This window comes from Podarcis liolepis (assembly GCF_965112155.1).
Source record: "Podarcis liolepis genome assembly, chromosome: 13".
NCBI classification, from domain to species: domain Eukaryota; kingdom Metazoa; phylum Chordata; class Lepidosauria; order Squamata; family Lacertidae; genus Podarcis; species Podarcis liolepis.
In genome coordinates this window covers 53,519,110-53,545,082 of record NC_139573.1, presented here as the reverse complement: position 1 = coordinate 53,545,082, position 25,973 = coordinate 53,519,110, and the positions used below count along the sequence as shown (strand labels likewise).

The following is a 25,973-nucleotide window of genomic DNA, read 5'->3' as shown; positions in this document are numbered from 1 at the left end:
GCCGCCAAGCTGAAGAAGAAGAAGAAGAAGAGTTTGGATTTGATATCCCGCCTTTCACTCCCCTTCAGGAGTCTCAAAGCGGCTAACAATCTCCTTTCCCTTCCTCCCCCACAACAAACACTCTGTGAGGTGAGTGGGGCTGAGAGACTTCAGAGAAGTGTGACTGGCCCAAGGTCACCCAGCAGCTGCATGTGGAGGAGCGGAGACGCGAACCCGGTTACCCAGACTACGTGACTACCACTCTTAACCACTACACCACACTGGCTCTGGTGCCACATATATTGCTCTGCTTTCCTTTGAACCATTTTAGTGAGGCCGTCTGGGTAGCCTAGGACCTCCATACCAGAGAGGTCATTTCGATGCTGCTAAAACAGGAAAAGCAATGTGAGTGGCAGCACTTAAGAGTTACAGTGGTACCTTGGTTTAAGAACAGCTTAGTTTATGAACAACTTGGTTTAAGAACGCTGCAAACCCAGAAGCAGGTGTTTTGGTTTGTGAACTTTGCCTTGGAAGCAGAACGTGTTCTGCTCCCTGTTGAGTGTGTTCCATTTGTAAATTGAGTCCCCTGCTGCTATGGGAAAGCATGCCTTGGTTTAAGAATGCTTTGGTTTAAGAACGGACTTCGGAACGGATTAAGTTCATAAACCATGGTACCACTGTACTGGTCTCTGCAGCCGCAGCAGGTGCTGTGATTCTCCATTGGTTTGGATTCACTCCCAGAGACACACTCCATTGTCTCTCAAGACAGATGGATGCCAGCAAGGACAAGAACACCTATCAGCTACCTAGCAAGTCAAATGAACACTTGTGGACTCCTGTAGAAGTTGGTTTACTTGCAGGAAGTTTAACACATCTGAAGCATCCCTTCAAAGTTAACAGTAGCTGGGGAGAATGGTCTTGACTGAGATTAATTATTCTTTGATCTGTTACACACTGGAGTATTTTCCCTGCTGACATGTCCCTCTGTTTTCTTGCAGCTAAATGCCTGTACCACAAGTTATCTACCTAAGTTGTGTTTTGTGTTAGTTCCATTGTTTTCTTTCTTGCATTAATTGTATTCTTGGCATGCTTTAATCAGAAAATCGATACAAATAATGTTTATTTTAAAAATAGCTGCCAAGGCACAGTCTTAAAAGCTAAACTCTACCTTCCTTACACCGTCATGTATATTATTGTTGATCTATTTCTAAATTTGTATGAAATTTGCCATTGACTACTATGCAGGGTAGTCAGCTGTTTGTAAATTTTGTTTTTGGTGGTTCCAAGTTGACAGGTTAAATGTACGTGAATCTGAATTTCCTTGAAGTTGGGGTGGGATATACTTCAGAACTATCTCATTTCTCTTTACTCTTTGATAGCTGAACAAACTGCCTTTTAATAAAAGGAAAAGAGGAGAAATAGAGGGCTTGAACTGAAACTAGTAACTTGCAATTTCTTGCAATCAGTCAGTGATTTGTGGGTTACCTAGTCAAGCCCCAGGCACGGAAAATGAAAATGTTCCCAGTCACCTTCATGAAGTTGGCAGGGCAACTGAGTTCCTAACAACAGGCTGTGCAGGGGGCAGGAATCACATACTTCAGAGATATCAATTCTCTATTTAGAGAAATGACACAGGCAGAACAGGAGAGGTAGCTTGATAAACCCTCAGTTTTGAGGCTGATGGTTCTTTAGTGATGCTCCTTACATGACTCCTACATATCCTCATTAATGTGAGCACACAATCCCTTTTGCTACCACCCTCTGCTCACTCCCCTGCAAATGAGGGCAGGGAAATACAGGGGGATTTACTTTCACGTAAACACACATAGGCACATCTTCACTGATTTCAATGGGAGTTGTAGCCCATTCCTGTGCATGGCGACTCAGACACAGCTGTGTATATAAGTGCAGTCTTGAGCATGGGCTCAACTCTGGGTGGAGACAAGCAATAAACTTCTGTAGTCCCCTGCATCCCTGGACTCGTTTCCCTAGGTCTGCATGGTCAGATTCTCTCCCAGCACTTTGGAGAACCATAGAGACCAAGGAGTTGCATATGCATAATAACTTATGATCCAGTAAATCAGGGATGGACCCTCTCCAAACAAGACTCTTAATCTCATGGTAATGGCTTCAAGCGCCACATTGGGCAAAAGATTCCTGCATTGCAGGGGTTGGACTAGATGACCCATGTGGTCCCCTTCTAACTTTAAAAAAATCTGTGTTAAACCCCTGACCAGTTCAGGTGGGTGGACACTGTAGTCCCACAAGATCTGGAGGGCTACAGGTTTCTCAACCTGCAGTAAACAGTTGCATTTTCCAATTGAAATAAATGAAGTTTAAGAACTTAACTCAAGCTGGCTTCCTGTTACCTTTCTTGTCCCAGGCAATTCTCCAGTTAGATCCTTGACAACTGCCCAAAGCCCATCTTTTCTGGCATTCTTCTGCACGCAAAGCAGATGTTCCACCACTGAGTCAGGCGGCTGTTGTGCTTCTTTCTCAACTTCACGCCCTTTGATTCCTGTGTCTTAATCCTTGCTCTTCTTTTCCTTCCGGGATCTTTTCTTCATTTGACAGTCCTTCCTCGCACAAAAGGGTTAATAGGAAACACCTATGATTTACGCTTCCAATGCTGAGAAGGAACTCCAGGGATACATTTATTCCAAAGTTTGCGGCTGAAAGAAAGGAGCCCTCTCAAAGCATAGTAACAGTAACCTGTGATTTCTTGCAAAAACTGGCACGAAATCCTCAGCCTTTCGAAGTGCCAACTACGTATCAGCCCAGGTAACATCAAACCATTCACAGCACTGGCATATTTCTTAACATAGACAGTGAGGGAAGACCATCTAAACAGCTGACCGCTCTGTCATAAGCAACACTCTGAGGACATTCTCCACCCCTCTCTCTCAGCTTCGTACAGGTAAGTCCCAGTCAGCCCCGTTCAGGCTGCCTTTGATCTCCCCCAAAAGCAAATGCATCTGTCTTCTCACCTCCATCAGCTGAAGGCTCTTTGAAATCCTCTTTCCTCGGTTCCATTCCCACCAAATCATCCTGGCATCTCTCAGTCCTCCTTTGGACTTCATTCTCCGTACCATTTGCCAAATGTCCTAATGAAGGTACACGTTTTGAAGAGAAGGGTCCTTTCTCTGCTGGTTATTAGCTTCTCTCGGTGGTCTATCAAAGGCAGCTTGTTCACTTTAGGAGTGAGGATCTATCTTCCCTACTCCTCTTTTTCATCCTGATCCCCCCCCCCCTTTTTGGTAAACATATTATCACTGCAAATTTCTTAAGATGTATCTCAAATGGAACATCTCTATTGCCCTCTACTGGCCTTTAAGTTAAGGTACCTATGCAACAGATGTTGATAGCAGCCATGGGCTTCTATTTTCTGGTTCCTGGTCCTGCCTAAAATCAATAACGAGCAAATACATAGGGACCAAATTTTTCTGGGTTTCGTTTTTATTTCCCCACCTTGGATGATAAAATACCAGTTTGATTTACAGTTTGCTTTCTAACCACAGTAAGCCTAAAATGATCAACAGAAACAGATGGTAAGACAAGCCTGCTAATCAAATATGTTCTTCCAAAGAGGAGGGGACATTTTTGCCTTGAAGCTATTTATACATTTTCTGTTCAAGAATACGCAAAGTGATGTGCAACACAGAGCCGTATGAAAACAATAATTTAAAACAGCTTTACTGGATAAAATTCAGAAACAATCAGCATGAAATTTCAGATCCTCCATCAGCAGGTGAAATAAATCTTTTTAATTTTATTTTTTAAAAAACAACCTCTAGAAAACACTAGGCCAAGCAGGCTACTATTTGAAGATCATTCCAAAAATTGTGATGCCACAACAGAGAAGGGTGTATTTGGTATACTTGCAGTTTGAACTTCCTGCGGCTGGCGGACTCCTCTCCAGTCCCACACCTAACAATTTTGGGGGGGGAATAATGCTGGAATAGGGATATTGGAGAATTCTGCTCTAAGCAGACTCAGATACAGAAATTCCCTGTGTTTGCATGTTCACTCAGTGTTCAGGGATGGGATTCCTTGAAGTGAACGCCATCCACATCTGTCCACAGCATTTTAATTTAAGCCTGCAGATTATGCGTTATTAATGTCTTTTTCATATTTCTTTGATGCTGTTATAAAGATGAAAAGGGGTTTAGAACCCTGTGGGGAGATAGCTAATTGATCTGCCTTTAACTACTTTTTTTTTACTTTGAAAGAGAACACACAGGGAAGTCAATAACACAAGGTATTTGCCTTTGACTGAGAGAGGGACTACCACAGTATCTAGGTGCCTCTTTGCTCTTCTGATTTCTGACATCATGGGGGGGGGGCAGCTAAAGGCATATTATATGCTTCAAGATTGCAAACCTAAGTATGCCTGTTGTTGTTTAGTCGTTTAGTCGTGTCCGACTCTTCGTGAACCCATGGATCAGAGTACGCCAGGCACTCCTGTCTTCCACTGCCTCCCGCAGTTTGGTCAAACTCATGCTGGTAGCTTCGAGAAAACTGCCCCACCATCTTGTCCTCTGTCGTCCCCTTCTCCTTGTGCCCTCCATCTTTCCCAACATCAGGGTCTTTTCCAAGGAGTCTTCTCTTCTCTTGAGGTGGCCAGAGTATTGGAGCCTCAGCTTCAGGATCTGTCCTTCCAGTGAGCACTCAGGGCTGATTTCCTTCAGAATGGAGAGGTTGGATCTTCTTCCAGCCCATGGGACTCTCAAGAGTCTCCTCCAGCACCACAATTCAAAAGCACCAGTTCTTCGGCGATCAGCCTTCTTTATGGTCCAGCTTTCACTTCCATACATCACTACTGGGAAGACCATAGCCTTTACTCTACGGACCTTTGTTGGCAAGGTGATGTCTCTACTTTTTAAGATGCTGTCTAAGTTTGTCATTGCTTTTCTCCCAAGAAACAGGCTTCTTTTAATTTTGTGGCTGCTGTCACCATCTGCAGTGATCATGGAGCCCAAGAAAGTAAAATCTCTCACTGCCTCCATTTCTTCCCCTTCTATTTGCCAGGAGGTGATGGGACCAGTGGCCATGATCTTCGTTTTTTTGATGTTGAGCTTCAGACCATATTTTGCACTCTCCTCTTTCACCCTCAATAAAAGATTCTTTAATTCCTCCTCACTTTCTGCCTACTCAGAAGTAAATCCCACTGAATTCAGTGAGACTTATTTCCAGTTTGGGGAGGATGATAGTCCGGACTCCTGGACACCCACTTGTGGGATGCCTCAGGGCTCCATCCTCTCCCCCATGCTTTTCAACATGTATATGAAGACACAGGGAGAGATTATGAGGAGGGTTGGGCTGTGTGTTCACCAATATGTGGATGATACTCAGCTCTACCTTTTGTTTAAATCAGAATCAGTGAAGGCGGTGGATGTCCTGCGTGAGTGTCTGGAGGCGGTTTGAGGATGAATGGAGGTCAACGGATTTAGGTTGAATCCCAACAAGATAGAAGTGCTATTTCTGGGGGAAAGGGGGCAGGCAGGTGTGTGGGACTCCTGAATGGCGTAACTGTGCCACTGAAGGAACAGGTGCGCAGCCTGGGAGTCATTTTGGACTCACAGCTGTCCATGGAGGTGCAGGTCAATTCTGTGTCCAGGGCAGCTGTTTACCAGCTCCATCTAGTGTGTCAGCTGAGACCCTACCTGCCCACAGACTGTCTTGCCAGGGTGGTACATGCTTTGGTTATCTCCCGCTTGGACTACTGCAATGCCTCTATGTGGGGATACCTTTGAAGGTGACTTGGAAACTGCAACTAATCCAGAATGCGGTAGCTAGACTGGTGACTGGGAGTGGCCACCGGAACCATCTAACACCAGTCCTAAAATACCTACTTTGGATCCCAGTATGTTTCTGAGCACAATTCAGTGTTGGTGCTGACCTTTAATGCCCTAAACAACCTTGACCCTTAAGGAGCATCTCCACCTCCATCGTCCAGCCTGGACGCAGGTCCAGCTCTGAGGGCCTCCTATCAGTTCCCTGAGGTGAGATGTGAGGCTACAGGGACCCAGGCAGAGGGCCTTCTTGGTAGTGGTGCCCACCCAGTAGAATGCCTTCCCATCAGATGTCAAACACATAAACAACTACACAACTTTCTGAAGGCAGCCCTGTATTTTGAAGTTTTTTATGTTTGATGTTTTGCTGTTTTTATTATGTTGGAAACAGCTCAGAGTGGCTTCCAGTTATTATTGTTGTTGTTGTTGTTGTTGTTGTTGTTATTCTCAAAACTGTCCCTCATTGATTCCTCTGTGAGGGAATTGAGAGAGGATGACAAGGTTATACTGCAGCATCCCCAACCTTTGGCCCTCCAGATGTTTTGGCCTACAACTCCCATGATCCCTAGCTAACAGGACCAGTGGAAATTGATGGGATGATGGGAATTGTAGTCCAAAACATCTGGAGGGCCAAAGGTTGGGGATGTCTGTTATACTGAATTGTGAAGTCAAGATAGTGAGAGCTGCTGCAATCCTAACCCAACTTACCAGGAGGCAAGTTCTACTGAATCCAATGAGGGTAACTTCTGGTTAGGTTTGCAGGCATAGATGGCTTTGTGATGAACTTCATTAACCTTTGTTTTTAAGGTGTCACAATGTACTTTGTAGTTTTTGCAAATAGGGCTACCTCTCTCGAAACACATTAACTTTGAAAGGTGACATGCAAGGAAGGTAAATAAGGATTAAAGGTAAAGGTAAAGGTACCCCTGCCCGTTCGGGCCAGTCTTGCCAGACTCTAGGGTTGTGCGCTCATCTCACTCTAGAGGCCGGGAGCCAGCGCTGTCCACAGACACTTCCGGGTCACGTGGCCAGCGTGACAAGCTGTATCTGGCGAGCCAGAGCCGCACACATGGGAACGCCGTTTACCTTCCCGCTGGTAAGCGGTCCCTATTTACCTACTTGCACCCAGAGGTGCTTTCGAACTGCTAGGTTGGCAGGCGCTGGGACCGAACGACCCACCGCAGGGATTCGAACCGCCGACCATGCGATCAGCAAGTCCTAGGCACTGAGGTTTTACCCACAGCGCCACCCGGGTCCCTTTAAATAAGGATTAGTAAATAAGTTAATTGCTGAGATATAAACAGCTGTCGTGTGCTACATAAAAAAGTCCCATAGTACACATATTTCCACAATGGCAGATGATGAAACAGATCTAAGCCAAAAATGCAATGCTATTCTAAGCTGCATCAACAGAAGTCTAGTGTCCAGATCAAGGGGAGTAACTCTATTTTGCCTTGATCAGACCACACCTGGATTCCCGCGTCCAGTTCTGGGCACCAGAGTTTAAGAAGGTTATTGACAAGCTGGAATGTGTGCAGAGGAGGGCGACCAAGATGACCAAGGGTCTGGAAACCAAGCCTTATGAGGAATGGTTGAAGGAGTTGGTTATGTTTAGCCTGGAAAAGAGGAGATATGATAGCCACCTTCAAATATCTGAAGGGCTGTGACATAGAAGATGGAGCAAGCTTGTTTTCCCCCTGCTCCGGAGGGTAGGACTCAAACCAATGGATGCAAGTTACACCTAATCCCACTGATTTTGAGGAGGAAAAAATGAAACAACAAACAAGCCTTTTAAAAGTAATAATTAAAAACCACCGCAAAGTTACTAAACTGAGGTGCTTTCACTAATCAGAAAGTGCTATATATTCAGTGTGTGAACTTGGCAGATGTATATAAGCAATACTTTCCCCTCTTTTTCTCCGTATCTTCCCTACAGTTCACATCCATCCAGATTATTATTAATAATTTTTTATCTCGTCCTCCTTCCCAAATGCGCCGTCAAATGATCCTTGGCATCCCCCCACCTCCAGCATTCATGATGTTTACAGCTACTTTGCTGAAGTATAAAATACACTTAAGAAGACTAATATCAAAACACAGATGTAGTGAAATGTGAATTGTTTTGTATATTTCACCCAACACTTACGATCGTTAAGCTTAAAGGCACAAAGACTAAATAGTAGAAAATGCACGCAAGGGAATGAAGGTGAACTGTAAGCTCTTCAAACCCTCCATATGAAACCAATGTTCTGTTCACCTGTAGGAGAGGATCGGCAAGGTGTACGCTTAGTGCCACAAGTGTCACAAGTTTGAGGTTTTGACTGAATAGCTTGGCATGTCGGCACGGCTGTTACCTTCACTTTGAAAATATACTCCTCATTCTTCTTCTGTTTACAGGTTGATGCATTTAGTATCAGGGCAGAAGAAGCAAGCTCTTATTTTATTCCTGTAGTCACGAAGGTGCTAAGGTTCAAGTGAGATTAACATGTGAAGCGGCACATGTTTGAGAGCATTTCCTCTGCTTCTAATCAGGGTTGGCACACCATTCTTTGCTGCCTGTTGTTCTGACGTACGTAACACAGACACAGAAACAGAAAACAGTGGTGGGGAAGAGAGCAGGAAGGAGAACAGAAATCTAGTCGTGTGCTTCACTGTGCGCTGGGCTGTTTTTCTTGTATGTATGATTTTGCAGTGGTGCTGTGGGTTAAACCACAGAGCCTAGGGCTTGCCGATCAGAAGGTCGGCGGTTCGAATCCCCGCAACGGGGTGAACTCCCGTTGCTTGGTCCCTGCTCCTGCCAGCCTAGCAGTTTGAAAACATGTCAAAGTGTAAGTAGATAAATAAGTACCGCTCCGGCGAGAAGGTAAACGGCATTTCCGTGCACTGCTCTGGTTTGCCAGAAGTGGCTTAGTCATGCTGGCCACATGACCCGGAAGCTGTATGCCGGCTCCCTCGGCCAATAAAGCAAGATGAGCGCCGCAACCCCAGAGTTGGCCACGACTGGACCTAATGGTCAGGGGTCCCTTTACCTTTACTAAACGTGTGTGTGTGTGTGTGTGTGTGTGTGTAGTTTTAATCCAATCAATGTTTAATGGTTTTTTAATTGCTTCCTTGTGATTTCAGCTGTTGTTATTTATTTCTATAGGCCACCTTGAGTCCCTGTCAAGGGAAAAGGTGAGGTATAATAATAGTAATAGAAGACACATTGCTGTCTAAAGTCACCCCCCCCCCATCCCTAATTCCCAGATCTAACACTACCTAGTTGGACCAATGTCAGATTCCAACATCTGATCACAGGTTCTTCTCAGTGAATACTCTCCATAGGATCTTAGCAACACTTATTTCTCTTCCCGTTGGACACCTCATCTCTCTTCCTCTCCTGCCCAACTGCCCTGCCTCCCTACAGGTTAGCTGCTACCCGCCTCCCTGCACAACATTCCTGTCTCCTTGGCAACAGTTGCCTGGGACGATGCATGAAATCCTGGCCTCCTCTAGGTGTATCTTCCATAGTGGCATCACATGTGCATTTGATTTTCCGGCACATTAATTGTCTATGTGGGGAAAGGTACGGCAATTTTTTTTTTAGTAAATTGCTGTAAGGTTACAAATTTGCAGAGAGCTTTTATTGGGCTAGAGACAAAGTCATTCTTGTAAGTTTAAAAATAACGCCGCCACCCACATATGACTGAACAGAGCTGAAATCTTGCAAATAGCAATGTGCTCTGTGTCAGGCTGCCTTTGAAAAGGGTTTGGAAACTTTAGCAAGTCCAGAATGCTGCAGCCAGGCTACTTACTGGGATGGCATTATTATTATTATTATTATTATTATTATTATTATTATTATTATTATTATTATTAGCTTCAGGTAGGCAGCCGTGTTGGTCTGACGCAGTTGAAATAATAATTTTAAAAAATTGTCCAGTAGCACCTTATAGACCAACTAAGTTTGTTCTGGTATAAGCTTTTGTGTGCATGCCCACTTCTGCTCATACTGGAACAAACTTAGTTGGTTTATAACAGGGGTGTCCAAACTTTTTTTCGGAATTTACCCCAGGAAATAAGCAGCCACAGGGGCCGGATTAATCCCCCCAAACGGACTTTGGACATACCTGGTCTAGAAGGTGCTACTGGGAATGCTAAGAAAATGCACGAAAGGAAATAACATGGCATCAGCAAGTTAGTTGAAAGATATATGAGAATAAGTGGAGTTTAATGATAAAGATGAAATTTGAAGCAAGGTTATGTTTAAACCAAGCAGTTAAGTATTCGATAAAAATATTTAAAGTTTGAAGCATAACATATGAGAACTATAAAATAAGAACTGAAATAAGGTAATAAATTGCTGTTTATAACTTTATTATGGAGAACGCAGGAAAGGGAGATGCGAGAAAGTCCAAATAGTCATGAAAAAATGATGTATGAACGGCGGTGATCTTTTTAATTTTATGTTTATGTCTTTGTTTTACTTATGTTTCTTTTGTCTGTTACTTCTTGGTGAAGGTATTGTATATGTCTGGTGATTTTCTTTTATTTAAAATTTGCAATAAAAATATTTAATAAAAAAAATCGAAGGTGCTACTGGATAATTTTTTATTTTTATTTCAATAATAAACAATAATAATACGTGATTTATTTATACCCCACCTTTTTCCCTGGCAGGACCTCAAGATGGCTTACAGCTAAAAATAAGAACAGTTAAAACATGGGGGGGGGGGCGAGACAATGACAATTGAACATGGATAGAATTTTATATCTATCTACATTAAAACCATACAAATAATTACAATAAAAACAGCACAACACCCAGCCCTTTCGTTAAATCAGCCAGTTCCCCAAATCCTGTTGGGAACAAGAAAGTCTTCAGACATGAGAGTATGTGCATAGAGAGATGTGTTTTCTTTAAAATATGCAAGGTGCTTTTTATCTGGATTGTTTCAGCACTTAATATGGCTTATAAATTTCACAGCATTTATCTATAATCATAGCTCCTCTTGTATGCAATCTTCCATCTCAGAACTTCCGCATCTGAAGTATTAACACTGATTTCCACCTCCAAGTGCCAACTTCAACTGCACTCATTTGAAAATGTTGCTTAGCCCTGAAGCTACACACACACACACACACACACACACACACTTCTTGTCACTTCGACTATCTTTAAAGAATTGGTGTACCATAAGTGTGTCTAATTAAAGGACAGTATCAATAGTCTGTCCCGAAAAATATCAAACAAAGGAAGAGAACACTAGTGGGTAAATAGATGCAAACTGAATACTCACATAATTGCTCACTTGTAAACTTTTGGCTTTGGGTGAAAGCCATGGAGAGTCTGGGATTCCTCTGCTTTTTATTTCAGTGCCTCTCTCCTGGCTAAATGTAGGAAACAGGGCATTTGCCAGCACACCAGGAAAGTGGTCAGGACAACCAAATGTGGATAAATAGGTTATATTTCTTAAATATAACAACTTGAGGCTCTGCAAAAACAATTAACTAGTTGGATTCAACCAATGTAACCAAATCAACTTTAGTCCGGCCAAGTATTCATTAATAAAGGGAAAGGGACCCCTGACCATTAGGTCCAGTCATGGCCGACTCTGGGGTTGCAGCGCTCATCTTGCTTTACTGGCCAAGGGAGCCGGTGTACAGCTTCCGTGTCATGTGGCCAGCATGACTAAGCCGCTTCTGGCGAACCAGAGCAGCGCACGGAAACGCTGTTTACCTTCCTGCTGGAGCGGTACCTATTTATCTACTTGCACTTTGACATGCTTTTGAACAGCTAGGTTGGCAGGAGCAGGGACCGAGCAACGGGAGCTCACCCCGTCACGGGGATTCAAACCACCGACCTTCTGATCGGCAAGTCCTAGGCTCTGTGGTTTAACCAACAGCGCCACCCGCGTCTCTTATTCATTAATTCATTAATATCCATCTATTCATTAATAGATGGAGGTAATTTCTACCCCATCACCCGAGCAGGTTAACAGCTGCGTTCTGGATACACACAGCAAGGTTTCCCAAGATCCTCTCTGCTGCATGGACCTTGGGTATGAGAGTCCAACAGGCACATCATGTGTCTGCCAGGTCACCATGGCTCCATTGTTTCTGTCAGGTCACCATGGCCCCATTGTGTCTGTCAGGTCAAAGGCCACCCCCAGAACTCACAGGCCATGCCTGACAACAGTGACTAAGGTATGGCCACAACCCAACACTGCTTCAGGTAAGTGTTCCATTATTTCTGACATCTTCTCACCTGCTCGGCCCACATGCCAATTAGCCAAATTGAAGGAACACTACTCCAAAAAACATCACCCAACAGTATGGAGTGGGTGAAAAAGAAGAAGACCCCCTTTAATTTTTAAAAAAGGATACAAGAACGGGAGACGTGAGGAAGTCGGGAAATTAAGTTAATTGAAGATGAGAAATTAAGAAAGAGGGAATTTTTGTTTTTTGTTATTATATGTGTTTTTATCTCTTTTTTCCCTCTTTTTTCTTTTGATGTGCTCAATGTTTGTATTTTTGTATTGTATTTTGTGATTTTGTATTTTCTTTGTTTTTGTATATTTTCTTGAATTTTTTTTATTGTGAAAACTTAATAAAATATTATAAAAAGAAAAAGGAAAAGAAGAAGACCCCAGTCAATTAGGGTTTCCCGCCAAAGTCCTATTCAGACTCTGGAAAACAGGTGACTACCCTGTACTGTAAAAGAGTGGGTGCTGAATAAAGAAGGAAGATTGTGGAGCAGAGCAAGCTTAAATAGCCTGTCACCACTTCTACCCATTGGGTGAAGTTGCCCATCAGTCCATAGCATCCTCCCCCAAGGCGATACTACTTCTCCTCATCATCTTCCAGGGGAGGAGTTTGGCAAATTCATTTCCTTCAAGTTGGCGGGCATGGCATTCTTTGAGATGCAAAACTTTTTAAGCCACCTCCTTTTCATAATATTTCCCCCCCCCCCACCATTCTGAAAATGTCAACCCACCGTATACTTTATTTAAAAAGTATAATAAGTAATCCAAAATAGTTTTCTCAAAATATATTAAGGGTCTGGGTTTAAAACTCTTAAGTGTATGTTGAGGAGGGCTTGAAATCACATGGACTGTAGCACAGAATGAAACAGTACAAATAGCGTGTTTAATCTTTATTTTCAATATGAAAACATGTGCTCTTAGTAGATGGAATTTACAAATTCAGTCAACAATGTTCAATAATGAATTATGCTTAACATATAACAGCTGAATTGTTGCACACAAGTTAAAAGTGCTAATAGTTCTTAATATTCACATAAACACATGTCCACTATAATGTTCATAATGAACAAAAAATGAAGACAGGCTAGGCTTCAAAGAACTGTGAAACCAGTTCGGTGAGCCAAAAATACCTTTAGACTTTTCTTTCTTGCAGAGCACTAACTCCCCTTCCACCACCACACAGCAAACTGTTTTTGAAACTGAGGGAAGTCTTGGAAGCAGATTTATTCGTACGGCATAGGGATCAGCTACTCAAAGTGGGGAAATCAAACTAACTGGGCTACTGCAAACCCACGGCATGAGTTTAAACAGCTCTTTAGATCTCATCCAAAGATCTAGACTTGCAACTAGTAAGATAGCCAAGACAGACTTATTGTGATGGTTTAAACAGCTCAGATAATTGGTAGCGGATTACTATTACACATATTTGGGTCGACTCAATTGAGTGGTATTGCGGGCCGGTGTCATGAATTACACTTGTCAGTCACCAACTGTAAAAGATGGTCTTCGGCATGTGTGTAATTTCTTCTCCATTGGGAATCAGTGACTGAACGATGAAAGCCTTAGTCCTTGTTTAAAGCAGGTTTGCTCCAAATATAAGAGTGAATTCCACTTTGTAGGAGTAACTCGTGATCCTAATTTTAGGAACTAAGAGGCCTAAACACAAACTAATGCAACCATGTTACATGCATTAGAACAAGTATTAAGTTTTCAATATAAAACTGAGGAAGCATCATTTAAGCACCTATACATTAAGAAGAAACATTGAGTGTCTTCTTGTGCTTACCACCAATGCAACAAGAGAGAAGTTCCAGCAGACTCACAGTAATCCTGAGGTACACACAAGTGGGAATTGCAGGAAAAGAAACTTAGGGGAGGAGAGAGACCCTGCAAACAGCCCTATAATAACCATGACACAGAATATTGAGAAAGGATAAAATAAAACCCTGGCAAAAAGGCGGGAGGGGGAATAGAATGGAATGGTTCCATCAAGTTAGAAGTATTGTTTCTGAGAGACGGGGCAGGAAGGTGTGGGGGACTCCCTGGTCCTGAATGGGGTAACTGTGCCCCAAAGCAGGCATGGCCAAACTTGGCCCTCCAGCTGTTTTGGGACTACAATTCCCATCATCCCTGACCACTGGTCCTGTTATCTAGGGATGATGGGAGTTGTAGTCCCAAAACAGCTGGAGGGCTAAGTTTGGCCATGCCTGCCCTAAAGGACCAGGGGCACAGCTTGGAGGTCATTTTGGACTCACAGCTGTCCATGGAGGCACAGATTAGTTCTGCATCCAGAACGATTGTCTACCAGCTCCACTTGGTACGCAGGCTGAAACCCTACTTGCTTGTGCACTGTCTCACCAGGGTAGTACATAATCTGGTTATCTCCCGCTTGGACTACTGCAATGCACTGTATGTGGGGCTACCTTTGAAGGTGACTTGGAAACTACAACTAATCTAGAATACAGCAGCTAGACTGGTGACTGATAGCAGTCGCTAGGACCATATAACACCGGTCCGCTCCCAATATGTTTCCGAGCACAATTCAAAGTGTTGGTGCTGACCTTTAAAACCCTAAACGGCCTTGGCCTATATACCTGAAAGAGTGTCTCCACCCCCATTGTTCTGCCCGGACACTGAGGTCCACTTCCGAAGGCCTTCTGGTGGTTCCCTCACTGCGAGATGTGAAGCTACAGGGACCCAGGTAGAGGGCCTTCTTGGTAGTGGCGCCCACCCTGTGGAACACCTTCCCATCAAATGTCAAACAGATACTACTATTTGACTTTGACAAACCATCTGAAGGCTTAGTTCAGGGAAGTTTTTAATGGAAGACAGAGAAACGTAGATAAATAGTGTGCTGTTGTCTGGACAGGTCACTTAAATATGCCCAGGGGTGGAAGAGCGTGCTCCCCAGAGAGAGCAATAAAAATGAAAGAATTCAGTGGGACGAGGCACAAGTGGGTCCACTCCCTCTCAAAAATCCCTTAAATAATGGGGTGGGGAAAGGACTTACCATGCTCTGTACTGGCTGTTGAAGGCAGTAGGAGGGGACTGGGGCTGGTGGATGGAATAAGGTGGAATGGACTAGCTGAAAGCCTGAACTTTCAACATGGTAACAGTAATTACTGACTTCCAAATAGGTGGAAAAATTTGTTTCAGCCAGTGCTTATTTATAAGTGAGTTCCCCACAACACACAAAGGAAAATAGTGAGGTGTGTGAAATTGTAATACAGTGGTACCTATGGGAGTTGGAACTTAAGAGGTTAAGTTGTTCCCATGGTGCCTCAGCATTCTGACGTCAGGAATGGAAGCTGGGAGGAGCTTTCCTGTCTGTTCCTCTCTAGTCGTTGAGAGAGAGAGGGTGTTTGCCATGTCTGCGAGAAGTCCTGGAAATATCTGAGAAAATGATGCAATAAAAGAGCTGTAAATGGACATTACTATGCTCTGTGTGTTTGTGGGAAACTGAGTGACAAGTTGCTGCTGTGTTTTACTCTGCTGGGCGTGACGGAGAAGAAGGAGCAGATTCGCGCAGAGGAAGTGTGCCGGACCTGCCGAAGCTGCCATAAAGAGCTAATTGCCGATAGTAAATCAATTAGCACGTCACGGACTAATCAAAATACCTACAGGTTATGGACCCATAAATTACCGCTTGTAAACTTGTCACTAGAGGCTGCTGGAATGCTTTGAAGTTGCGTTCGGATGGCAGTGGAGTTGGCGAAAGCGGAGGTCTGTATTTGAGGCAAGCAGCTAGCTGAAAGACGCAAAGGTTTGCCTGTGCTGTGGAGCCAAGAGCTGAGAACAGCGGAAATCGTTTCTCCACGCAGCAGGAGCCGGAAGAGCTGGTGTTTCTGTGAGTACAGCTTGGGGCCCCTGGGGAGAACAGGAAACCATGGCAGAAGGCCACGATTCCTATTCCGTACCTTTCGAAAAATTGGACGGAAAGAATTGGCAAGAATATAGCAGGAGGCTGAAGGCATGGCTGGTGGCGAAGGGTCTGTGGGAGGCCGTGCAGGGACCGCCACTTCCTACACCAGGAGCTGGAGCTACAGCAGCTGAGATAGCAGACGCCCGAAATTCCCAGAGGAGGAACCAGAGGGCCCTGGGAGCGATCGTGCTTAGCCTGGATGGTTCGCAGCTACCTTTGGTTGAGGGCCTGGAAAATGCTTGTGAGGCTTATCAGGCGTTGGAACGGGTGCACCATAGAACCACGGCTGGGGCAAAGATCCACACCACCAGACGCTTGTTTGAGATGAAGTTACGTCCTGGGGATAGCATCAGGAAGCATGTAACTGATATGCTGGCCGTGTTTAACCAGCTGAGACTGTTGGGTGTCGATTTTCCAGAGGAGCAGAAAGTGTACATTTTGCTCAGTTCTCTGGACAAGAGTTATGACAATCTGTGTCTAACTCTGGAGTCTCAGGATCCGCAACAGCTGACGCTGCATTACGTGGCGGGACGCTTGCAGGACGAAGAAGAGAAACGCAAGAAAGAGGGCAGAGCTGGCACAGGGAGCTCGGGGTGCAGAGGCGGAGCCAAGCCCGCGGAATGCACGGTACAGGCGTTTTCCGTTCGTCGGTGTTACATTTGTAATTCTACAGACCATCTGCGTCGAAATTGCCTCCACCGGAGCAGAGAGGCAAGGCAGGATGTTTTCAAGGACAACTCCCATGGGAATCAGTCGGGTTTCCATGGCAACAAGTCTGGGAAAACAGCCAGGCGTGGGACTGAGGCTAGTGTACGTGCCAGGTGCCAGGAAGAGACGTATGAGATCACGGCTAGTCTGGCGTTGTTTGAAAACAGCTGTGAGAAAGGCTCAAAGTTTCGTTTCGTTATAGACTCTGCAGCTAATCGCAACTTGATTCCAGAGACCCCTGCTGTCGAGATGTGGAATTGCAAGGCAATTCCGGCCGGGAAAACTGTGCTGTTTGCAAATGGACAGAAAAAATGTATGACTAACGTTGTAAATCTGCATTTTTGTATTTTACAGGAAACGCTGGAGTGTTGTACCGTTCCTGGGATGAACCACTGTCTTTTATCTGTGCCGTATCTACTGAAATTGGGATTTACGGTTTGTTTTCAGGGTGATGTGTGCACAATCTCCAAAGGAGGGAGGATGCTTGCCAAGGTTAAAAAGGGGCAGAATGATCTTTTCATTCTTGAAACGTCTCTGGAGGGCGAGGGGAAGGTTGAGAAAGCACAAGCACTGCGTGCTACAATTCCCAATCATGATGCATGTGTACACGCTTGGCATGCTAGGACAGCTCATGGCTCTGTAGAAGAACTACAGACGCTACCCGAGGTCGCAAACGGTTGCCACATTGTAGAATGTGGATGTGCGATGGATTGTGAAGCATGCAGACATGCAAAGGCAAAAGGGTGCAGTTACCCAAAAGTGGATAGGGTAACCGAAAAACCTTTTGAGCTAGTTCACATAGATCTGTTTGGTCCTATAAAAGAACCAAGTCTGGGAGGGTCAAGGTTTCTGCTCTCGATGCAGGATAATTTTACGCAGAATTCCTGGACTCATGGTCTCAAATCCAGGGATGATGCAGCACAGCTGATCAAAAGGTGGATTGATGAGGTGGAACAAAGGTTTGTCACCAAAGTGCAAGCTGTCACAAGTGACAGAGGTGCTCAATTTACAGGTTCTGCTTTGCAGAGGTTCTTTCGCAAGAAAGGGATACGTCACACAGTGACTTCACCCAATCAGAGGGGGGAGGCAGAGCTCCGATGTGAGGCTCTGGTCCAGACTGCAAAGGTGTTGCTGAAAGATTCTGGATTGCCACCAAAGTTTTGGCTGGAGGCAATCAGGTATGTGAGCTTCACCTGGAATCGGACCTACAATTCAGTGGTAGGTGACACACCGTTTGGGTTGTTGCATGGCAGGAAACCCCAGATTCATTTTTTGCGCAAGTTTGGGTCGGAAGCATCTGTGCCAGTGGCTAAAGTTTTGCAGGGGCCAGATGGATCCAAGTTCCGGAAAATGATCTTCTGTGGGTATGAGCCAGCAGCGAATGCATGGAGGTTTGCGTTCCCATCAGGTGATCAGAGTAAACTGCTGATCAGCAAACACGCTGAGTTCTATGAGCAGGATGAAAAGTCAAAGGCTGCTGTCAAGCGTGATGTTCTCTCAGAGTGTCTCTCTGATTCAGAACAGGAAGGTTCTGAGGGGGAGGAAGGAGAGGCTGAGTCTGCTGATGACGATCAGGTCACTGACCAAGGTCTGGAGCAGGGTGGGGCATCTCCACAAGTTGTTAAAAGGGAGGCCAAGAGTGAGCCTAGTTCTCCTGTGAGTGTAATGGAGAGAATTCGAAAACGCTTTAAGTCAGAGGGGGAATCCCATGATGCTGAGGACACAGTTCCTAGTGGCAGTGAGTCAGAGGTAACATCTGAGTTTGTGCCCAGGCGATCCAGTCGCACAACGAAGGGTGTTCCACCGGAAAGATACCAAGCCACAGGTGCGTTGGTAAGTTTCGCACAGTGTGAACCTGAGAGTTACGTGGATGTTCCACAGGTATTGTCAGAATGTGATGCAGAGGGGGTATGGGAGTTGGAACTTAAGAGGTTAAGTTGTTCCCATGGTGCCTCAGCATTCTGACGTCAGGAATGGAAGCTGGGAGGAGCTTTCCTGTCTGTTCCTCTCTAGTCGTTGAGAGAGAGAGGGTGTTTGCCATGTCTGCGAGAAGTCCTGGAAATATCTGAGAAAATGATGCAATAAAAGAGCTGTAAATGGACATTACTATGCTCTGTGTGTTTGTGGGAAACTGAGTGACAAGTTGCTGCTGTGTTTTACTCTGCTGGGCGTGACGGAGAAGAAGGAGCAGATTCGCGCAGAGGAAGTGTGCCGGACCTGCCGAAGCTGCCATAAAGAGCTAATTGCCGATAGTAAATCAATTAGCACGTCACGGACTAATCAAAATACCTACAGTACCTCAGGTTACATACGCTTCAGGTTACATATGCTTCACTTTACAGACTCCGCTAACCCAGAAATAGTGCTTCAGGTTAAGAACTTTGCTTCAGGATGAGAACAGAAATCATGCTCCGGCGGTGTGGCGGCAGCAGGAGGCCCCATTAGCTAAAGCAGTGCTTCAGGTTAAGAACAGTTTCAGGTTAAGTACGTACCTCCAGAATGAATTAAGTACTTAACCCGAGGTACCACTGTATAATGAAAATATTAACCAAGTTTTAAAAGTGGAAATGCTTGTACCTGCAGTATTTTAGTAGTGATTCCTGTTCATTTTAAGTAAATTATATTGGACACAGTACAGTGATACCTCGGGTTAAGTACTTAAATCGTTCCGGAGGTCCGTACTTAATCTGAAACTGTTCTTAACCTGAAGCACCACTTTAGCTAATGGGGCCTCCTGCTGCCACCACGCCGCCGGAGCACGATTTCTGTTCTCATCCTGAAGCAAAGTTCTTAACCCGAGGTACTATTTCTGGGTTAGCGGAGTCTGTAACCTGAAGTGAATGTAACCTGAAGTGTATGTAACCCGAGGTACCACTGTAGTAAGGGGTTGCAAATATAAACATGATTTGTTTCCAATTCTGGGTGTGTGCTCAGTGTAATGAATGTTTGGCCTAATTACTCAATGTTGAGGATGTGTTTTCAACAACTCAAATTTTGGTAAGGCAGCAAATTACTGAAACCTGGACCTCAAGGCTTGTTCTTGGCTTACTTGTCGTTTTTTGTTTAGAAGAAACCTATGAGCACACATGTCTTGAGTACACATGTCATAGTAAGTAAACCAGGGTTAGTGTTTTGGTGCTCCTAAGAGTGGGGAGTAAAACAGGAGTGATTTAGCAGCATACACAAGCACAATATTTATTCACAGTGAGCTGTGTTTTATGTACTTCCACGGCATGTGACTAGGATCAATGGCTCCTAATAAAACAAGGTTCAAGTTGGCAAAACTACCGTATTTTTCGCCCTATAAGGCGCACTTTTCCCCCTCCAAAAATGAAAGGGAAATGTGTGTGCGTCTGATGGGGCGAATGCAGGCTTTCGCTGAAGCCTGGAGAGCGAGGGGGGTCGGTGCGCACCGACCCCTCTCGCTCTCCAGGCTTCAGGAAGCTATCTGCTAGCCGTGGGAGACCCAGCTCTCCCAGGGCTAGCGGAGAGCTTGCATGCACCCAGAAGCTTGGGACGCGCTGAGCTCCGCACGCCCCAAGCTTTGGGATTAGCGCAGCGCTCCGCTAGCCCTGGGAGAGAAGCACGAAGTCGCGCGGCTCTCCCACGGCTAGCGGAGACCTTACCGGCACCCAGAAGCTTGGGGCGCGCTGAGCTCCGCACGCCCCAAGCTTCGGGATCAGCGCAGCGCTCCGCTAGCCCTGGGAGAGCCGCGCGGCTCTCCCACGGCTAGCGGAGACCTTGCCGGCACCCAGAAGCTTGGGGCGCGCTGAGCTCCGCACGCCCCAAGCTTCGGGATTAGCGCAGCGCTCCGCTAGCCCTGGGAGAGCCGCGCGTCCTATGGGGCGAAAAATACGGTAAGCTGAAATGTAAACATTTGCCTGAAAGCTACCTGCCAAGAATAGAGTAAAATTTCCCAAAGAACTTATTAATTTCTGTATTTTGGTAAAAGAAGGGTGCACGTATTTGCAACAAAAATATTTACATGCAGAAAAATGAATTCTACAAGTAAGTGTTTCAGCAAGACTCAGTGGCAGAACACTAAACTATACAGTGGTACCTCGGGTTACATACGCTTCAGGTTACAGACTTCGCTAACCCAGAAATAGTGCTTCAGGTTAAGAACTTTGATTCAGGATGAGAACAGAAATTGTGCTCCGGCGGCGCGGCGGCAGCAGGAGGCCCCATTAGATAAAGTGGTGCTTCAGGTTAAGAACAGTTTCAGGTTAAATACGGACCTCCGGAACGAATTAAGTACGTAACCAGAGGTACCACTGTATGTTAGAATTAAGTGCAAAAGCCTCAGACTCATTGCTCTCCCCTCCTCATCAAAGCAATGCTCATGGAGGGAATGGAAAATTGGTAGCTTTCACTTCCATTTTCAAATGTATCTTTTTGTTATGTTCAAACATGGAACTGTGGTTTACTGTCTACCAGGGCTTTTCTTCAACCGGAGCTCACAGGAGCTCAGCTCCAGCACCTCTCAGATGGACACTATTGCCATTCTAAAAGAACAAGGCAGAAGTTCTAGAAAAACTGCAGTTTGCTCTGGTTTAGTGAAACCAGCAGGCATCATTACTAGTCACAAATTGGCTTATTCCAATTAAGGGGTGGGAGTGCATTAGCCAAAGGCTCATATACATAACACTAATCTGTGGCTAAACATTTTATGCAAAAAAGCAGATGCATAACAAATTGAGGTTTATATTTTAAACTTATGAAATTCTGCGTGGTATGAGTGGAATTTTCCTGTGTCCTTTGGAGAAAAAGAAATTATAATTATCTGGATATTATAACCTCCTGATGTCTGGAATGGAATGGATTAGAAAAAGCAGAAATATTACAGTGTGTCTGAACCATGAAAAGTCCTAACAGCATAGAGAATTTTCAACTCCATGAAATCCCTCTCCTTCCCCTCATTTTTTAAATGTGAAACATAAACTGAGATTACCAACCACCTTTCATCTTGCATTCTGACATGTGTCTGTCAGTATTTTAGGACTATGATAATACAATAAAAATTCAAACTATCAGGCAGAAGCTGTTCAAAATACAAGCAAAGTGTTTTTTCCCCTTATAGTTTGCAGTTATCTTCCATAAATATTACAGCAAGATGCAAAAGTTGAGCAATTTTATTCCCCACTAATTTCTCTGCCTGAAATTTAAGCATATACCGTATTTTTTTGCACCATAACACTCACTTTTTTCCTCCTAGAAAGTAAGGGGAAATGTCTGTGCGTGTTATGGAGGGAATGCCTACGGGTGGCATGCCTACAGATTTTCCTCCTCTAAAAACTACATGCGTGTTATGGTCGGGTGCGTGTTATAGAGTGAAAAATACGGTAATTCCTTTTCCGTTCAAATTAATTGGTCTTAGATGTGCTTACCTCTGCTGGATCAAACTTTGCAAACAGCACATGATATAGGTAACAGAAGTGGATGCTCCTCAGTTTAGCATTCAAAACTGACAATGAAATGCTTTTTAAGTATAATCCAAAACTGCTACAATAAGACAGAAGCAGCAGCAGCAAGCTGCATTAAACTGTTTTGAGTTTCCCAGAAAGAGGTATTATATTTTCACATATTTAAGTAGCTATATTCAAAATAGCATTTTTCCTGTGAAATACAGTGGTACCCCGCAAGACGAACGCCTCGCAAGACGGAAAACCCACTAGACGAAAGGGTTTTCCGTTTTGGAGGCGCTTCGCAAAACGAATTTCCCTATGGGCTTGCTTCGCAAGACGACAGCCCATAGGGAAATCTCCGGGACAGCGGGGAAGCGCAGTGCGTCTTCCCCACTGTCCTCGGACCTCCTCCCGCCGCCGGCTTCGGAACGAAGCTCCGATGCCGGGCGGGGGGGGGGAACGCCTCCTCCCGCCGCCCGGCATCGGAACGAAGCTCCGATGCCGGGCGGGGGGGGGGGAACGCCTCCTCCCGCCGCCCGGCATCGGAACGAAGCTCCGATGCCGGGCGGGGGGAACGCCTCCTCCCGCTGCCCAGCTTCGGATGGCTTTCCTGAAGACTTGGGGTGGGAGGAGGGTTTTCCTTCCCACCGCCAACATTCAGAATGCTGTTCTGAATGTTGGCGGTGCGGAGGAAAAACCCTCCTCCCACGCAAGCCCCGGGAACAGAGGGAAAGCGCTGCGCCCCTTCCCCTCTGTTCCCGTACCTGTCCTGAAGGCTTGCGGTGGGGAGAAAAGCCCTTCTCCGCACCGCCAGCCTGGCAAGCGGTTTCCCTAGGAACGCATTAATTGATTTTCAATGCATTCCTATAGGAAACCATGCATCGCAAGACGAAAACCTCGCAGGAAGAAAAAACTTGCGGAACGAATTAATTTCGTCTTGCGAGGCACCACTGTAATTTGTTTTATCTGCCACTAGCATTCAACATTTTTTCAGTGGTGGAAATGTGAATAACTTCACTGTTCTAATTTTAGAGGTGACGATTAAGAGTTAAATGTTTGCCAGGTAGCAGGGCGGTGTCACTTAAGGCCACTTCCTATATTTAAACTGTAATATAGTCATAGAAAGGAGTGCTCATACCTGCTAATCACTTCTGTATCTGACATTGCAACATAAAATCTATGTCTTTGAGGGGTGGGATGAATTCACCACCCAGGGTGAATAAATGAGGTAGCCTTTTCAGATTGCCAATGACCCTAGAATATGATCAGCCATGCTGACCGCTGGTAACAAATAAGTGACAGTGGAAAAGTACATTAAATGTGTAAAATAAATTGCCAAATATACATAATGTCCAATTTGGGGCTTTAAGTTTTGCAACTTTGACCTAATTTGGTGGTGTAAGGCGGGTCAAATAGGGACGTGGGTGGTGCTGTGGGTTAAACCACAGAGCCTAGGACTTGCTGATCAGAAGGTCGGTGGTTTGAATCCCCGCGATGGGGTGAGCTCCCGTTGCTCGGTCCCTGCTCCTGCCAACCTAGCAGTTCGAAAGCACGTCCAAGTGCAAGTAGATAAATAGGTACCACTCTGGTGGGAAGGTAAACGGCGTTTCCGTGCACTGCTCTGGTTTGCCAGAAGCAGCTTAGTCCTGCTGGCCACATGACCCGGAAGCTGTACGCCGGCTCCCTCAGCCAATAAAGCAAGATGAGCACCACAACCCCAGAGTCGGTCACGACTGGACCTAATGGTCAGGAGTCCCTTTACCTTTACCTTTTTAAGGTGGGTCAAATTAACTGGAAAACATCCTTAATGTATTAAAGTAATTTTTGAGAGCATCACTGAACAAGAATGAAACAAATAGTAGATGTCTTTTCCTCAATTTCCTAAACCATGCACTGCAATTTTGTGACTAGCATCTGCAGCAAATATGCACACTGGCCCCAGATGGTAAGAACCACCCCATTTTTAGACTCCACTGCCCATAGACAAAATAGAGAGCTGTATGTGCAAGCAAATAGGTAAATATGCTGAAAGGCAGTGGCCATATATCAGTGTGAACTTCCTCACCCTGAGTAGTCAGGAATAAACTTTCCCCATGTTAACACTCCAGCTTGGGAGTGATTTGTTGGAGCTTTTCTGCAATTAACCTTCCAAGCTGACTTCATCAGATGAGTTCCCCATTAGAGAAAAGATGCTCAGAGCTCCAGCTAATGAATAAAGCACACTACAGAATTATGTTCTTGTGCTGCAATCATCTGCACACTTAATCTAGATTATGCCACTGAATACAGTGGGATTTACTTCTGAGTGGACAGCTATAGGATTGAACTTCTAAACATTTTTTTTACCGCTAAGCACAGTTAATTGTAAAAAAGTATAGATTCAGTCCTATATAACCATTCCAATTCCTTCCAGATGAGGATTACACTCACTGGCCTGTTTGTCCTCTAAGATGAGGTTTTTCTATTTGGATTTATGTAGAAAATGATTACAATGGAAACATATGGTTGCTGACTATATAAAAAAAAATCAACCTTCAGAGAGGAGGAGTGATTACTATTAAAATTCTAAATCATTTAGCATTCTAATTCACTTAACTACGGTCATTTTTGGTCATTCAACATCTGTTTTTAATATAATTTGTATTCAAAAGTTTTTAAAAGGACATTAAGACAATGACTTTTTGGAGAAGAAAAAAAATTACTGTCACATTTCAACCCAAATCGCAGGAGTCAAAAGACCTATTTTTGCATTTCTTCACTTACTATGTGCAGAGTCTTATATGATTAGTTTAAATTATTAGACCTATATCCAATAAAGATCACATAAGAAAAAGCAAAATAGAAACAATGTTCTCCTGGATCTAATCAAAGTGAGTACAAAAGTTAAATTGTAATAATCACTCTTTCTTTTAAACATAATAACACAGAGATTCTGCCTCTTAGATAGTACCTGCTTCACCACAGTTTCAGTAACATAGTAAACAAAGCAACATTTGACATTTCTTATAAATTAAAACACTGAGGTGCTACTCTCAACAAATATACAAAAATAATATCAATCCATCTGCCCAATTCCTCATTCCAGGGGAAGATCTGAATGTCAATCATCATTATAGACATCTCCTGCAAATGGAAGGTGCACCTGACTTCCTGTCACATTGGGGAGTCGTGAAAGGTCAGGAAGGGTCTGGATCCGTGACTTGAGTTCTTTCCGTACCTGAGAGACTCTGGCTAACTTGCGCTTGTATTCCTGAAAGACAAGAAGAACTTTAGAGACTCCCTTCCACACTTATCCCATTCACTACTTGTTCTCAAACGGTTCTCAAAACGCCATTTCCCCCTCTTGACTACTTCACGGCCAGTGTGCAGACTCATATAGGCTGCCTGTCAAACCTTCCAGGGCTTCTCTTAGTTGTTCACCTTCTGTCCTCAGGTACAGACTGTCTTTTGCTCACGCAAAAAAAAAAAAAAGCAACGTTTTTTTCAGGATAGGGTGGATTTTTATGCTCTCACAGTGATTTTCTAGACTGGTCTTGCATTATATCAGTGGTGGCCAAACTTGGCCCTCCAGCTGTTTTGGGACTACAACTCCCATCATCCCTAGCTAAAAGGACCAGTGGTCAGGGATGATGGGAGTTGTAGTCCCAAAACAGCTGGAGGGCCAAGTTTGGCCACCACTGCATTATATGAAAAGTCAGCCATTACGGAGGCAATGGGTTTCTTTGCTAGCCCTGTACTTGTGTCTTTAGCATGCAGAAATTAGGCAAGTGAAACTGCATAGCACAAGTGAGAGAAAAATACCACTTTCTGACATTTCTCATCAAGAAAGCTAACGACAAACAGGACCTGTAAAAAGGTGGAGTGTTACCTCAATGTGGCTTTTAATAATTTTAAAAAATGATCTGCATATAAAAATGCTTTG

General features: G+C 44.5%; 1 protein-coding gene and 3 long non-coding RNA genes across 9 annotated transcripts in view; 1 reads left to right on the top strand and 3 right to left on the bottom strand.

The window, feature by feature from the left end:
- Positions 1 to 6,465: 6,465 nt before the first annotated feature.
- LOC310692441 lies at positions 6,466 to 9,436 on the bottom strand. The gene is made up of 3 exons (XR_014518816.1): positions 9,030 to 9,436; positions 8,126 to 8,335; positions 6,466 to 6,637 (listed from the first exon to the last, which is right to left on the bottom strand). It is a non-coding gene; the product is annotated as an uncharacterized lncRNA (long non-coding RNA).
- Positions 9,437 to 11,922: 2,486 nt separating this feature from the next.
- Positions 11,923 to 25,973, top strand: part of LOC310692422 — a 39,177-nt gene continuing 25,126 nt past the window's right edge. For 3 of the 6 annotated variants that reach the window (XR_014518793.1, XR_014518794.1, XR_014518797.1), the window contains exon 1: positions 11,923 to 11,985. This is a non-coding gene — a long non-coding RNA (uncharacterized lncRNA). The remainder of the gene's footprint in view (positions 11,986 to 25,973) is intronic. The other 3 variants (XR_014518795.1, XR_014518796.1, XR_014518798.1) reach the window with 1 other exon arrangement.
- LOC310692428 lies at positions 12,892 to 19,049 on the bottom strand. Its single transcript, XR_014518803.1, has 2 exons — positions 18,945 to 19,049; positions 12,892 to 15,252 (listed from the first exon to the last, which is right to left on the bottom strand). It is a non-coding gene; the product is annotated as an uncharacterized lncRNA (long non-coding RNA).
- RPRD1A (regulation of nuclear pre-mRNA domain containing 1A) overlaps positions 23,158 to 25,973 on the bottom strand; it is a 37,047-nt gene continuing 34,231 nt past the window's right edge. The window contains exon 7 of the mRNA XM_083473354.1: positions 23,158 to 25,301. Coding sequence (XP_083329480.1) covers positions 25,152 to 25,301 — 150 coding nt within the window. The 3' untranslated portion in view covers positions 23,158 to 25,151. The remainder of the gene's footprint in view (positions 25,302 to 25,973) is intronic.